We start from the raw sequence: 14152 nt of genomic DNA, 5'->3' as shown, positions 1-14152 counted from the left end.
CTGCCTAGATGTGACTAGGTCACCTGCCGCTCAGTTAAGGTGGATAGTATAGTCTGTTTGCTTGTCAGCAGATGTTATGGTCAGTAGTCTATCTGGATAAAAATCAGGAAATTGAGAAACTGCATCATGTGAGAACTGTAACAAAAACCACAATGTCATCACAAGTCACACTAAAAAAATGGCTTGTCAGGTTGAGTGATCACAAGCCAAGGCATAATCTTTATAACCACTGACCAACAACAATGGACTCAAGACTTTTCTATAAATATTTTAAGGGAAGCCTGCGTTAGGCCACTTGTTTGTGTCTGACAAGAGAAGAGAGCTATTGTGACTGACAGGCTAGATACTGGATGCTGCTGGAAACATCTCTATAGGGCAACTGTGTATAGATGTATCAGATTAAAGTCAAAGTAATACTGAGAAGGAAATGCTATAACACTTATTATTCTGGCATCCTATCACACCTTCATACAAATGCTCAAGGCCTGGCTTTTGGAAAACCAGATATGTGAACATTTCTAATCAACACTGTACATTATTCACTGAAACGCTACTGTAGTTATTTCTGGCTAACCTGCTGCTAACTTGCCCCGTGTCTTCTGCCCATGGTCAGGCAGCCAGCTTTGCATGGGCATGTACGAAATACCTATTTTATTAACAACATGGTTAAATTCGTGTTGCATGTCCTATGTAATAGTGCATATGACCATATTGTAAACTCATAACTGCATCTTTTAACATTTCATTCAGATCTGCAAAATCACTGTTGTATTTCATCTCTGTTTACTGTCTATTGCTGTTTCTTGTTGCTTTTACTGCTCTGTATGTCTGCATATAATGCTTAGTTGTGTGTCGTTTCTTAATACTGCTTGCATGGCTATTTGTGTTGTATTGTTGCTGTGTTATTGTTCTGTACTAATGTTCTTTTGCTTCTTGTTTCTTTGCATTGCATGTGTTGTCTTGAGAAGTCCTGTTTGTTATTGCTATTGTTGTCTTTATGGTGTTCTTCTGTCTTCGTTCTGTAATTTTTATCATTTTATAGGATTCAAAACGTTTCGCAAAAAGACTACAGCTAAAAATTAGCCAGCTGGCTAACACTTGCACATTTACAGAGATGTCGATTAATATGTGTTGTCCTTATAAATAAATTAAATAAAAAATTGACGTTAGCTGCCACTGCTTTATATACCTGCTACCAACAGAAAGGTAAGCTAACCACAGAGAAAACAGTCTATAAAGTCCACAACTGTGCCTAATAAATCTCGCTGACACCCAGTAGATAACTTTTTTCACCTTTCACATTTAATTCCTTTATCTAGCTAACGCCCAGCTCACCTGTGTTTGTTGTGATGTAGAAATTTGTTGTTGAGGGACGTTACTCATAATCTAAACGCATACTACCGACACTGCCTGTGTCGAGCTAATTCCAGCACGGTGTTGACAGTGAAGATGTCCAAGGCTCATCGTATTATCTTAGCGTTAACCGAGTAATCCCGGGCTCACTGCCACTTATAGCAGACAGCCTTTCTGAAAGCACAGCGGCTGTGTGCCGTCCTCTCCCTGTCAGAGTGTTTACCTGCGGGGCTAACGCTAAGGCGCTAGCTGCTACAAGCTAACTAGCCGTGTATATCACTGGAAAACAAACTACGGCAACCGACACACGCGTCTGTCTCAGCGGCACTAACTTACCTCTGCAAGCATCGTCTAAAAGGCTGTACGTGCGGTGGCTCTGGCTAACCCCACCACATTGTAACATGCGAAGAGGAGGTTATTTTCTCGGTTAAAAACGGTCGTATTTCCAATCTCCGTACTCTCTTCGGAGTGTCGCCATGTTTGCAAGGTTTACGTCTAGGGTGCCCCGTTTCTGGACGTCGTGATCTGATTGGCTGCGATGCGATGACGCAGACACACACCCGTGACTGATTGACGGACACAAATGCAGTGATAATCACGACTGACTGACCCAAATACAGGAATAATTTAAATATGTGATATATCTTACCCAGGTTTACCACTATGAAAAAATGTGAGTTTAGTCAACATGTTTAATAATATTAAAATAATCTCAACTATAATATTCGAGGCACTGTGTTGAAAGCTGTTCTTATGTTTTATTGTGAATGTTTGTGTATCATGTTGTATATGGTCGTTTTGCATGGCTGCTGCCTTTGTCAGGTTTAACTTGTAAAAGATTTTTGATTCAACTCTTGAATGGAGGCTACATTTAACAGGTGACACATATTGCATCTATTTTGTATTATTCTTCTTACTTGTGTATATAGGCTATCTGTTGTGCATTGTAGCATTGTACATGTATTTATATTCCTGTCTTTACTAATTACCTACAATCACTTTACTCTTATGAGTTCACTTTGAGGTTCTTTGAAATATAGGCTATATTGCAACTCAGATAGGCTGAATTCCCTGACCAGTCTGATATGTATTTTCATTACGAGAAAAACACCATAACTCCTTTTCAGAATCATTAAAGCCACTTTACTTTTGATCAAACTGATTATAGTTCAGTTTTTTTTTTAATTCTCAGAAGACCTCATCTCCCAAATGCAATCTAAGAGAGCTATTAAGCACGAAAACAACATAATGTACCAAGGTATTTACCATTATTTCTTTTTATTATTTCTATTTTTTTTTTTCAAAATGTTTGTGGTATTGATGACATTTATATCATATCTTAACTGCCTGTATTAATGCATCAGACTGTTGTTCTGTCCTTATCATTGAGGGGAAAAGGAACAAATGCACAATCAGCTGCGCTAATACCTTACAATATTTGATTATTTTTTGAAAACTGTTACTCAGGTTTATCACAGTGAAAAATTTCAGGTGCCTAGCTATTTGACACCAACATAGGTTTGATCACTTAATGTAACTTGCAGCCCAATTTAACATAGTAGTGATCTAAAAAGATTTATACATTTATGATGATAAGTCTCGGGGGAAAAAACCTCCTGACACCAGCCAAATAAAATGTATTATTAGAAGACTGCATGAGAAAGACCAGTGTGCAGTCTGATCACATGGTTGACCAATGACTACCTGCAAACTTGGTGATAATGCATAATTTATTGCTCCAGTGGCAGCTTCATTAACCTGAGCTGTACCTTACACTGCCTGGCAAAGAGAAAGCAGGGAGGTGGGGATGGAAACAGAGAGGCAAAGACAAACAGTCCCAGTGTGACGGAAACACGATTGCTGGCTACAGGAGACCTCTGTGTTGTTCTAGGTCATTATACCTGTCTCCAGGTAGACAGAGCCTCGGCCGGGTCACACAGCAAGCAGAGATAAAGCAAAATAAGGTCTCTGGCTCCTCTATGTCCGGGAGAAAGTAATGCGCTCACCAGGCTGCCCATTCTTCTAACATGCAGGTGCACACATAAGAGACCTCCCCTGCCCTCTCATGTTTCTTATGTCTCTATGTCCCTCTGGCTTTCTATGTCTTTCTCTGTCAGTCTGTCATACACTCACACACATTTTACGACAGTAGACTTTATACCCATCCTTTATGACTTACAAGCCTGTTGTGAGTGAAACAGGTGACAAGATAATTGGTGACAGTTCTTCGAGGCTAACCACATAAAACCTGAGCAAATTGGTTTGATTTTTTACAAAAACATGGAAAGCAAGCAATGAGCAACTTAACAAGACATGGCACCAAAAAGATAGCAAAAAACCCCAAAAGTAATAAGAAAATACCTGTAAATAAGCACAAAAAAGTATAGTAAAAAACAAAAATAAACAAGAAAATGACCCCCTGTAAAATTATTTTAAATTATATGGTTATAATAATTATACTTATAGTTTTCTGGACATTTTCCTTTGGAGTGTTAATTTTCCTCTTTTTTAAACAAATTTTTGAGGCCATTTTCTCGCCACCTTTTAATAATATCTTGAAATTTGCAGGACATTTCTTGACAAGTTCCTCATTGCCTTTTCCACCATGCTTTCAAAAGAAATGCAACAAATTTGCTTTGGTTTCAAGGACTAAATAGCTTGTGAAAGGCATCTCAACACAGCACAGCAAAACCGATGTCAGTCCAGGTTTCAAGGGGTTCAGTGATATCTCATATGCAGGAACCAAGATAACATTGGCTTGCTGATCAACCTGTTTCGCAGGTGCTCATCATGTGCCTAGCTTTTAAAACAGAAAATACATTAAGTACATTTCATTACATGCAATGTCTTTAAACCTCAGGAAAGTCTGGAAAAACAGGTGTTACTGTGTTCTTAAACACGCATCACTGACCTGCAGTGTTGTATCTTCATCACTAGAGGTCACTATCGATCCATCACAAACTCCTTGGAAGGTGAGTGGATGTCCTAAAAACAAGTATTAGTGGAATATCTTGAATAAATCACGCTGCGCATGCTCAGTGGTGCACAAAGTACTCCACTCTCTTACTCGAATCAAAGTATTGATACTCCTGGTCAAATATTACTTCAATACAAGTGAAAGTTGCTGAGTCAAATTATTACTTGTGTTAAAGTACAAGAGTACTTGTATTTAAAAACACTAATGCATTCAAAGTACTTAAAAAAACTCAAAGCTTTGTTGTGTTTTATCACAGTCCATATTACAGGTCCTAAGGTATCTAAAACAACCTACTGGATGCACTGACTCACCTCTAAAACCTGTAGAATGGAAAGCTTGTGAAACACAACTAAACAAAAGGACCGCCATTGTCATTTTAATTTTTTATTTAAATTTAACTGCAGTTCTTGTTTGTCTCTCCATTAACTGGTAGCTCAAAACAAACATTCTTCATATCATGCCTTGTCTTGCAAACAGTGGGATTGCTGTAGATGCAGCTTCTTCAAAAAATAATAAATAAAGCAATTATTTAATTAATAAACAACCTACCTTAACAGCCCAGTTACACACTTCACAACCAAAAATAACTTCTAGACAATGTTTTATTTTGGGGTAAAAGCCATCCAATTTTTGAGTCCAAAAGGGAACATTTGTTACCACCGCCAAACAATATGTTTTGGATTTGGTGACTCTGCATTTCAGAAAAGAAAAATTAAAAATATCAGCTGACTTCAAAGCAAATGTAACGAGTAATGAAAGCCTTCATAGAAATGTAGTGGTGGCAAAAGTACAATAATTTTCTTTCAAATATATTAGAGTCAAAGTAATAAATTTTTTAAAAAAAAGACAACACTCAAGTAAAATACAGATACTCAAAAACTGTACTTAAGTAAATGTACTTTGTTACTGTCCACCACTGTGCATGTCCTTCATAGTTTAGGAAACATTCAACAATCTCTTCAAAGGAAAGCACAGCAGTGATCCTCAAACATAGCATACTGAGAAGAGTTTCAGGTTTATTATAGACTGAAACATTTAGTTCTGTGGCTGAAAGTCTGGCAGAAATTTGCAAATTTAAAAAAGAAGAAAACATATAGGTACATACTGCTTCTGCCTTGCCCTGTCACCCCATTGGAAGCAGTGTATTTAGCAATATTATGGTTAAATGATGAGTATTTTCCATGAAAGCAGCTGAAGGCGCAGAGGTGGATGTAGTATAGTGCTTTACTGTGCAGTATGTTGCAGGAGTGGTTTGAGAAGTTTGTATGGGCGTTTTAAACCCACAGAGAGGGAATACTCAACACCCAGAAGATCAGGTCAGGTTAGGATAGGTTCACAATTTTTTCACATCTGTTTTAAAAGGATAGTCAACAGTAAAACTGGTACATTTTTAAATGTAAGTAATACAGGGCAAAATCCATGGTCTTTTTTCACCAACAAACAACACCAGTTGTTTATTGGTGACCCTTTGTGGCATTTTAATCAGTGTTTAGGGTCTGTTTTCCCAGCAGTGGTTGACCCACTGAACCACGGGGTTTTCCACCGACATTTTGTGTTGCGTTGTGTGTTAAGGGCCTTTATGCTACCAAACGCAGGTTGATCTTTTTCTAACCATAACCAAACGATTTTTCAGCCTAAACATCACCATACCATCACCACTGTGTTGTTGAGAAATGTAAAGTTTCAACATATCCTTTACAAAATATGGACCAAATGTAACCAGTCCATGATTTGCAAAAATTTACAACACAAACTTTTTTTTCTGGCAATTGGGTTGGTTTCAGAGGAAACATATGGAAAGTATGACATAATATTTATGTGTTTACATTTTTTGGAAGACCATACATCATATAAGTCACTGAGCAACTCCAGACATATATGACATGTAAAGGAGTCACTGACTTTTCAGAAGCTGTAACCTACTTTTTTGCTCTGCTTACTAAGCCAACGAGTGACCTGAGGCACGGTGTTCATGGTGGTTTGGCCTGGAGGAGGAAGACCTTTGTGTCAGAGGTCAGGAGATGGAATGTGACAGCCAATGGTAATTTAATGATGAAGGAAATGTGTGTAATATGTACACATCTTTGTTATTCTCTGTTATATCTTCAGAATGGGACTTTTTAAAGTTGAAGAAAACACAGCCTCATTTTCAGCCTGGCCATTTGGGGATTTTGGGAGGATTTCATAAACCCATAATGTGTAAAATACTTTTGAAAAAGGGATACTGAAAATTTGACAACTAGACAGATATTTAGATTTTAAAAAATCACCATCCCTCCGTAACAACAAAAGGTATGTCTGTAGCCAAATGGAGTTGAAAATATGTGTGTTTGGAACAAACAGATGGACAGTGGAAATGTGATTTATGCTATCTAAAGAGAGTCCACTGAATTCAGGCTGATCACAGCCACTGTTCTCTGGCAAGGAAGAAACTGTTAACGTTTTACAGTTACCTTGGGGTAAGAGTTTGAGATAGCCTACTTAAAAGATATTTCAGCCAGAAAATTACTTTAACTCATAAAAATAGATCAGTATTTTCACGTGACAGTCATCACAGAGAGGAGATGCATTAATTTGCCAGTTGTTCATTATGTGGCGCAATGTGTGCCCTCAGTTGCATGTTTGTGTGTGTTGCTGCTAAGCCTGTGGTGGCAGGGTGACATACGGTAGATTAAGGGTGACACTGGCTAAATGTTTGCAGATGAGGGCTCCCAATATCTAATCACCACGGTAACAAGGGTCACCAGGGTAGGCCAAGTAGCCCAAGGGGCTGCAGGTATTAATGGGGCAAGATGTTTACCTCAGAATCCACCACTTGTGGGTATGTGAGTATATGTGTGTGTATGTATGCCCTCAATTGTCCCCTTGACCACTCGCCTGAGGGGAAAGTGTGTTTGCCCGCTGCTCTTCCAAACTCCACTTAACACAACCTTCTCCCCTCTGACCTCCACACAATCCACACAGTCACAGACTTGGCAGGAGGAGGAGAGTGGACACTTCCTGGTGCACATCGACCGTGTCATTCTAGCACTGTGTGCACATCCCTGTGGTCCTACACTAACCACCGATGCACATGCACAACATAAGCTGGATAGTTTACCGACCATGTGGGGAACATATTTTTCAGTGAACAACTTTAGGTATGACATTGCAGAAAGACAGAATAACAAGACACATGACTCTTCAGCACAGATAGCAGACCCCACAGTTACATCACAATACTCAGCAAGGTTACACAATAACCACAATGCATTATAAAAATGTGAGGAAGAAATAAAAAAGAAGGGAAAAAGGCCTGTGATTCTGAAATATCTTAATTGCAATTACATAAACTGCTACAGTGGTGAGTTATATTTAGCCTGAAAGTAATTTTTTATGGACATTAAGCACTTTTCTACATGAGTATTTAAAGCAAGGTGAGATAAACTGACTGCATTCACAGTGTTTTAAACCTGCAGGGCAAAGCAAGTCTCTTATTCTCCTCACTGATGGAAACATTTGAGGTTCAGAAAGTCATCGTTTTGCATATTTAAAGTGTCGGTACTTGGGTCCCAAGTCAAAATCCCATGTCAGTACAAGCAAGTGCCTCGTGAAGTCCCAACTCCCAAGAGTTTCGAGTCCTAAAAAAATCCTAATGCAGAAAGTCATGTGACTTTAGTCCAGACCCCTAATGAATGATATGTGAATAGGATGAGCCAGGGATCCAAATCAAATCCTAGCCCTACCACCTGAGTCTTTAGCCACTCCTAGATTAGTGGTATGTCAGTCAGGAAAACAGTATGTAATATATCAACAGAGACAGCCCAGTTAATTAATGTAGCAGCATAGCACAAACATCATAACACATCAAAAGTTGAAACAGGAATATGCCTATAGAGCCCTTCAGATACTACCGACTTGCACGTAACTAAATACAATTAAGCACTGAAGCTTTTCTTTAATGACACTTAAGTGCCCTCAGTGTCTTTTAGTGAACTTTTTACATTATCCAGCTCATGTGATTTATGTAAAGGTCTGCTCAACAAGACTAGTGTTGGACATATTTAATAAAAAACTAAAAATATTCAATATGTAGTTGTTCAGTCAATTGCAATTTAAAAGACTTCAATTTCTTTGGCAAGTTTTTGTTTGTTTGTTTGTTTGTTTGTTTGTTTTAAGTGGGTTTTTTATCTGTTCTGCAAAAAAAAAAGACCATTCAGATCATTTGTTGGCATTTTCAAATCAAAGTTTCATGTGATGACAACAACGATTGCATTTAATGTGTAAAAATGTTGAATGTTAACTTCAGGTGCTCAAGCTGTATTTAACTACCTTTATATTATCTGTTAAATTTAACATTGTTTGGGGTTGGAAGGGTGAAAACAGTGAAATTATAAAGAGTGTGGTGTGCTTAATAAAAACTTTTCCAAGAAAAGCTCTTGCTCACTTTCTTTAGATTGCCGTCACTTCAATTTATGGTAAAGAAACAGCAAGCAAGTTTCCCTATTTGAAGACTTCCTGTATCAACTCCAATTAAACCATAAATTCAGTATTATTAAACCTAAAAATACAAGAATCTGTTTTTCACTTTTCCTGTTTTGACTTGTGGACTTTCTTATATGAAGTGAAGTTGCTGGTGAGGTCACCAGAAGGAGGTTTTACAGTGTTAATCGCCCACATTATGTGTTAACTGGGTGGTTTTATTGTTTGTTCACTCCATTCCCATAAAACAAGCACAAAATTGTTCTTTTTATTCTCTCAGTCAGTCTTTTTTACAGTTGGATTTGTACAGTAAAATAATACAGCCATGGAGCGATAAGGAAGATATATGTTTCACTTTTCAAAAGAGTTCAAATAAACCTGCTTTTCATCCATTTAGGAAATTCCACAAAAGCGTTGTGGGGATACTGTGGGCAGGAATACCGCAAGTCTGCAGGGAACACCGCAGGAGAATATTTCCCGGAATTTTGGGGCCTGTGCAACCACAGCAGCGGCTCATTTTTAGTCTGAACGCAGCTCATTTTGAGATAACGCAGGTAGCAGAGCTTTTTGTCTCCTTGACTGTTCCTCTCTGGAGAACTTGAAATGAAAACAATATATGGAGAGAAGAAGACAGGGAGGGAGCAGAGGGGAAGGAGGAAAATATGGGAGAGGAGAAAAAGGTGCATTTTTCAAATGGTGAATAATTAATCTGCCCTGACATGATGCTGCGCAGGACCACTTCCTGTGGTTCAGGTTTCACTGTGTGTGAGTGAAAATGTGCTATGGGGGCAGGGTCCACTTCCTGAACCAACTCCTGATTTTGGGGGCCTCGGATTTGTGGCAAACTTGGATAGAAGATGCAGTGAAAGCAAGACTTTGTAAGATTTAAAAATAAACCAATGAATATTGGTTGCAGAGATCTGTGTAGGAGTAATCAGTGTAAAAATGCAGATTAATAGATGTAAAAAGTACAAATAGATAACCTTTTATTTCAGTTTTTTTTTATCATCCATCAGTCTGGATGAGTGATTTTTACCGTAAAAACTTAAATTAACAGCCCGGGCTATTATTTGCTTAAACCACTAATTTCAACAGGCTTATATCTGGGACAAGTGTCTATATGGGACGGAATTTTATTTCCCTTCATACAAAACTGTTGCACAGCAAAAGTGGCATATACAATCAAACAGATTATTTTAACATCCTTATTACGTCTCTCTTGTTTACTATGCTGATATTATTGTCCTCTTTGGTGCTTGTGGTTTCAGTAAAATGAACTCAATGACTAAACTGTAGAGAATCTTACCAAGCTAACCATGTGTGTAGCATGTCCATATCGACAGAAGTTTGAACATATTTGTATGTGCGATTTAAGCAGCTGACTAATGTTAGCCACAGCAGGTAGCCAAAGAACTTCTATAAAAATGAACAAGATGGTAACCAGGCCTCTATCTAAGACGGGAGTTTATTTGTCAAAATGTGAAGCCACACCAGGGTAGTAAAAGGGACTGGGCTTTTAATTGGGACAGGCTTATTTTTTAAGTTTTAGGGTATTATTATTATTATTATTATTATTATTATTATTAGTTGGGGGGGTTGTTTTTTTCTTTTAAAGGTTTTTCTGCATTGGGTACTTTTAATACTTTAAGTACATTTTTCTAATTATACTTATTTCATTTTATTTAAGTAAAATTTCCAATGCAGGACTTTTAGTACTATTAAAACTTTTACTTTTTTAAGTAAAGTATCTGAATACTTTGTCCACCCCTGTGTGTCGATTGTTCATGCAGGTGCTGTTCATGTGTGTGGCCTCAGGAAGTGGTGTATGGCCAGTTCTAAGCTAACAAAACCTTGTTGAGACATTATTTTTGCCCACCCTAAAAAGTCACGTCAGTCTCACCATTTAATAGCAGAGTTGATATCCCTGCGGTGCCCTCGCTAATAACCCCTGTTTATCTAAAAGCTGTGGAGATTTAACACAGTCAGGTTGTATTATTTCATGAGGCACAACCTATCTGTCTATTCAGTGCTTTGTTTTTGCTCCATTTTGTTAAATTACTTTGCCTTTATTGATTGGTTTTCACTCTCTTGCTGTGTGTGTGTGTGTGTGTGTGTGTGTGTGTGTGTGTGTGTGTGTGTGTGTGTGTGTGACCAGCTTAGGGCTGGCACTGTCTGTTCTGAGGTTTCTGTGGCTGCAGGTAGCGGACCTGTTCACTTAAACACTACAGCTCTAATGTACTCCAGATGATCCAACTATTTATAACTCTCCCAAATGCATGTGCTCTCTCTCTCTCTCTCTCTCTCTCTCTCTCTCTCTCTCTCACACACACACACACACACACACACACACACACACACACACTGCTCTGTCCTGTTGTAATCCTGGCGCCTGGCTTTTAACTATGCTATCATTTCTTCAAACTAGTTTGCTGGGAACATACCTACATATGCACATATGTATGCACACACGCACGCTAGCGCACGTGCGCACACACACACACACACACACACACACACACACACACACACACACACACACACACACACCCCTCAGCATCCCTGTGTTAGTGTGTCCTTCCTTGCATTTATATGCGCTTTTGGTCTCAACAAGACCTTTTGCCTCCTATTTTAAAATAGGTGGTGTAACTTAACACTTTTCCTGTTTTTTTCTTGTGTGCGCCATGACTTAAGTGTGTGTGTGTGTACCTGAGAGAGAGCAAGAGAGAGAGAGAGAGAGAGAGCGAGACTTTGAAAGTTGGCACTAACCCTCACAAAGCAGCCTGAGAAAGAGAATTAGAGAATTATGGGGCATTTAGGCCTGTTTTACAGGACCTGGAAAAAAGAAAAAAAACGGTTAAAAACTGCAAACAGTTCATGTGACACCAAACGCCAGGCTTATAAAATCAGAAAACCAACACCTTCTGAGGGAGAAGAAAAGGAGACACAGACAGAAAAACAACAGTATAGAAAAACAAATATAGTGTGCTAATATAAAACTTTTTTCCAAGTAAAAAAAACAAAACAAAACCCTGATTCAGAGGACAATTGGCTAAAAAAAAGCAGGCCAGTGATAATCACGGCATCAGCAAGACTTTGTTTTCCTACAGTCCCGGCATCTTTTTTTCATCTCGGATTGGTTTTCTTCATTTCTTTAAGTACACTCACACTCTCTGGCGCTGCACACACACTTCAGGCGAATGGCAATGAGTAAACAGTGAGGCATGATGAGTGTTTTTGTGTTTGTGTGTGGAGGTAAACAAAAATGGGAAAAGGGGAGTAAGGTTGAAGGAGAGGAGGAAATGAGAGAGGGGGGATTATTAAACAGGGCAAAAAAGATTAAGTGATAGATAAGAGGAGAGAAGAAGAAGGAAGGAGAGTTGGGGTGGGAACGAGGGAGAAAGAGAGAGGTGGAAAGACAGAAACAGACCACCTCAAAGTAATGAGAGAGAGGACGGAGAAGTGAGGAAGGTGGAGAGAGAAATAGAGAGAGACCACCCCGCTGTGAACACCAGAGGGAAGGCTGCAGATTTCAACGTCTTTTTCGCTCTTAGCACAGCTCCCCTTAGACCAACACTGAGGCTGGAGTCGCTTTTACTGCCAAGTCATCCCTCATCTGTGTGTGCATGAGTGTGTGTGTGTGTGTGTGTGTGTGTGTGCATACTCGCTCATGACAGGGACCCTCAGAACGCCAGTAAACTATGTCTATGCTCTGGTTATTGCTTTCAACAGAGAAAAGCTTGAAAATTCATATAATCCAGGATGATGCAACACTAAGTGTCAGATGCAGTTCTCTCTACTATTAACACAACAAGGAAACACACATTTCCCCATTGACATCCACTCTCCCATCACTGTGAATGGACCTATGTTCAGTCAAACAATGGCCTCTCTCTGTAGAAATAACACACAGTGTGTTGTGCGTGACCTCAGGCTTTTCCATACTGATAGTGTAGTGCATGATAAGAGGCCACTGTGGTTTTTATAAGGTAAACACGAAGAAATCTCCATCAATAGACCCCTAAAGTTCCCCATTTTAAGCCAGAATTAGAAAAACTCAAATCCAATAAAGGGACTTTGTATAAGGCGCGGTAAATTAAGTTAGGAGAAAGAGCCTATGTGTTTGAGTGAGTCGTGCTGCTCTTTGATAAAGCGCGTATGTTTATATTCGTAAAATGGGGTCACTGTGATATTGTCTGGTATGTGGAGAGTTATAAGAGGCTTGTACTTAACTCAATCTGCAAGATAAACAGCCTCGGGCAGCAGTGCTGAGAGGATTCGCATAAGTTTGTTCCCTCCTTCCTGCCCCCTTTTCTTGACTCTGCTTCCTTTTTTTCTCACTTGTATATGTTTCATTTTGAAACTCAGATATTTTTCTTCCCACCCTGTTCTCTATGATCCATACTCCATCTCCTCTGCTCCATCAATCTGCGAGGTATGAGTGAACTGAGTGGCTGACTTGTGGAGGTGAATTTGGCGACTTGTGGTCTAGCTGGAGGTCGCTGTGGTCTGCGGGACAGGGGGTCGGTTTGAGAGGTCACAGGTCAGGAGTGATGGGTGCAACTGGCACCATCCTCAGGGAATGAGTGTGTGTGTGTGTGTGTGTGTGTGTGTGTGTGTGTGTGTGTGTGTGTGTGTGTGTGTGTGTGTGTGAGTGCGTGTGTGTGTGTGTGAGTGTGAGTGCTCATTATGAGCTGCTTTGCATTGACTTCCTTTCTGTCACTCTATTCCTTCCTGCTTTCTTTAGAGAAGCTGTATGTGACATTCAAAGCAAGAATATAGCAGCAAACTTTTTGCTCTGTAAAAAAAAAAAAAAAGTGGAGTATGAGCATCCTGAGCAGAGCCCACCTTCCTGTTCCCCCAGTAAAATAGCATCGCTTTGTCAGTGCTTTGGCATTGGTACGTGATTCCAAAAGGCACCTTTCACATGCCCATGAAACGCCGCTAGACAGCGTCTGCTGAGAATGCGGCTGGACAGTACTGGTAATGGTGTTATTATACTGTATACTGCTGGACAGCATCTGCCACGTCCACATGATACACACAGGCAGCTACACTTGATAACACAGCTGGATGGAAGCTTTTGCATGCACATTTAATGCAGCAGGATGAAGTAAGGTTGAAACACTGTTGGTCACAATGTAATATAAGAAGTGCAAGGGCGCCTGTGGGGCAACTGGGAGGGGCGGTGGATGGGCCCACAAACTATTAACTTTGATGCGGGAGTCTGGTGTTCACTTCCTGTCTAAATGTGATGTTTTTTCTTCGACACCTTATCATGTGCCTACCTCCCCTAATCCTGGCCATCCCTGTCCTTGTTGCCTAAATCTAACCATTAGTACCAGCATGTGCGTTTGTTGACGG

At 39.6% G+C, this 14152-nt stretch overlaps 1 protein-coding gene across 3 annotated transcripts in view; it reads right to left on the bottom strand.

Moving 5' to 3' along the window:
- The window catches only part of snx13 (sorting nexin 13), a 32748-nt gene extending 30894 nt beyond the window's left edge, over window positions 1-1854 (bottom strand). Inside the window, exon 1 of one of the 3 annotated variants that reach the window (XM_042506386.2) lies at window positions 1690-1854. In XM_042506386.2, the coding sequence (XP_042362320.1) occupies window positions 1690-1701 (12 nt within the window). In that variant the 5' untranslated portion in view covers window positions 1702-1854. Of the gene's footprint in view, window positions 1-1335; window positions 1633-1689 lie in introns of those variants that run through there. The other 2 variants (XM_042506383.2, XM_042506384.2) reach the window with 2 other exon arrangements.
- Window positions 1855-14152: the final 12298 nt, after the last annotated feature.

This window comes from Plectropomus leopardus, chromosome 17 (genome assembly GCF_026936395.1).
Source record: "Plectropomus leopardus strain MGB_pleo_1.0 chromosome 17, ASM2693639v1, whole genome shotgun sequence".
NCBI classification, from domain to species: Eukaryota; Metazoa; Chordata; class Actinopteri; order Perciformes; family Serranidae; genus Plectropomus; species Plectropomus leopardus.
Note: the sequence above shows the minus strand (reverse complement) of the source record. Positions and strands in the feature narration are given on the sequence as shown.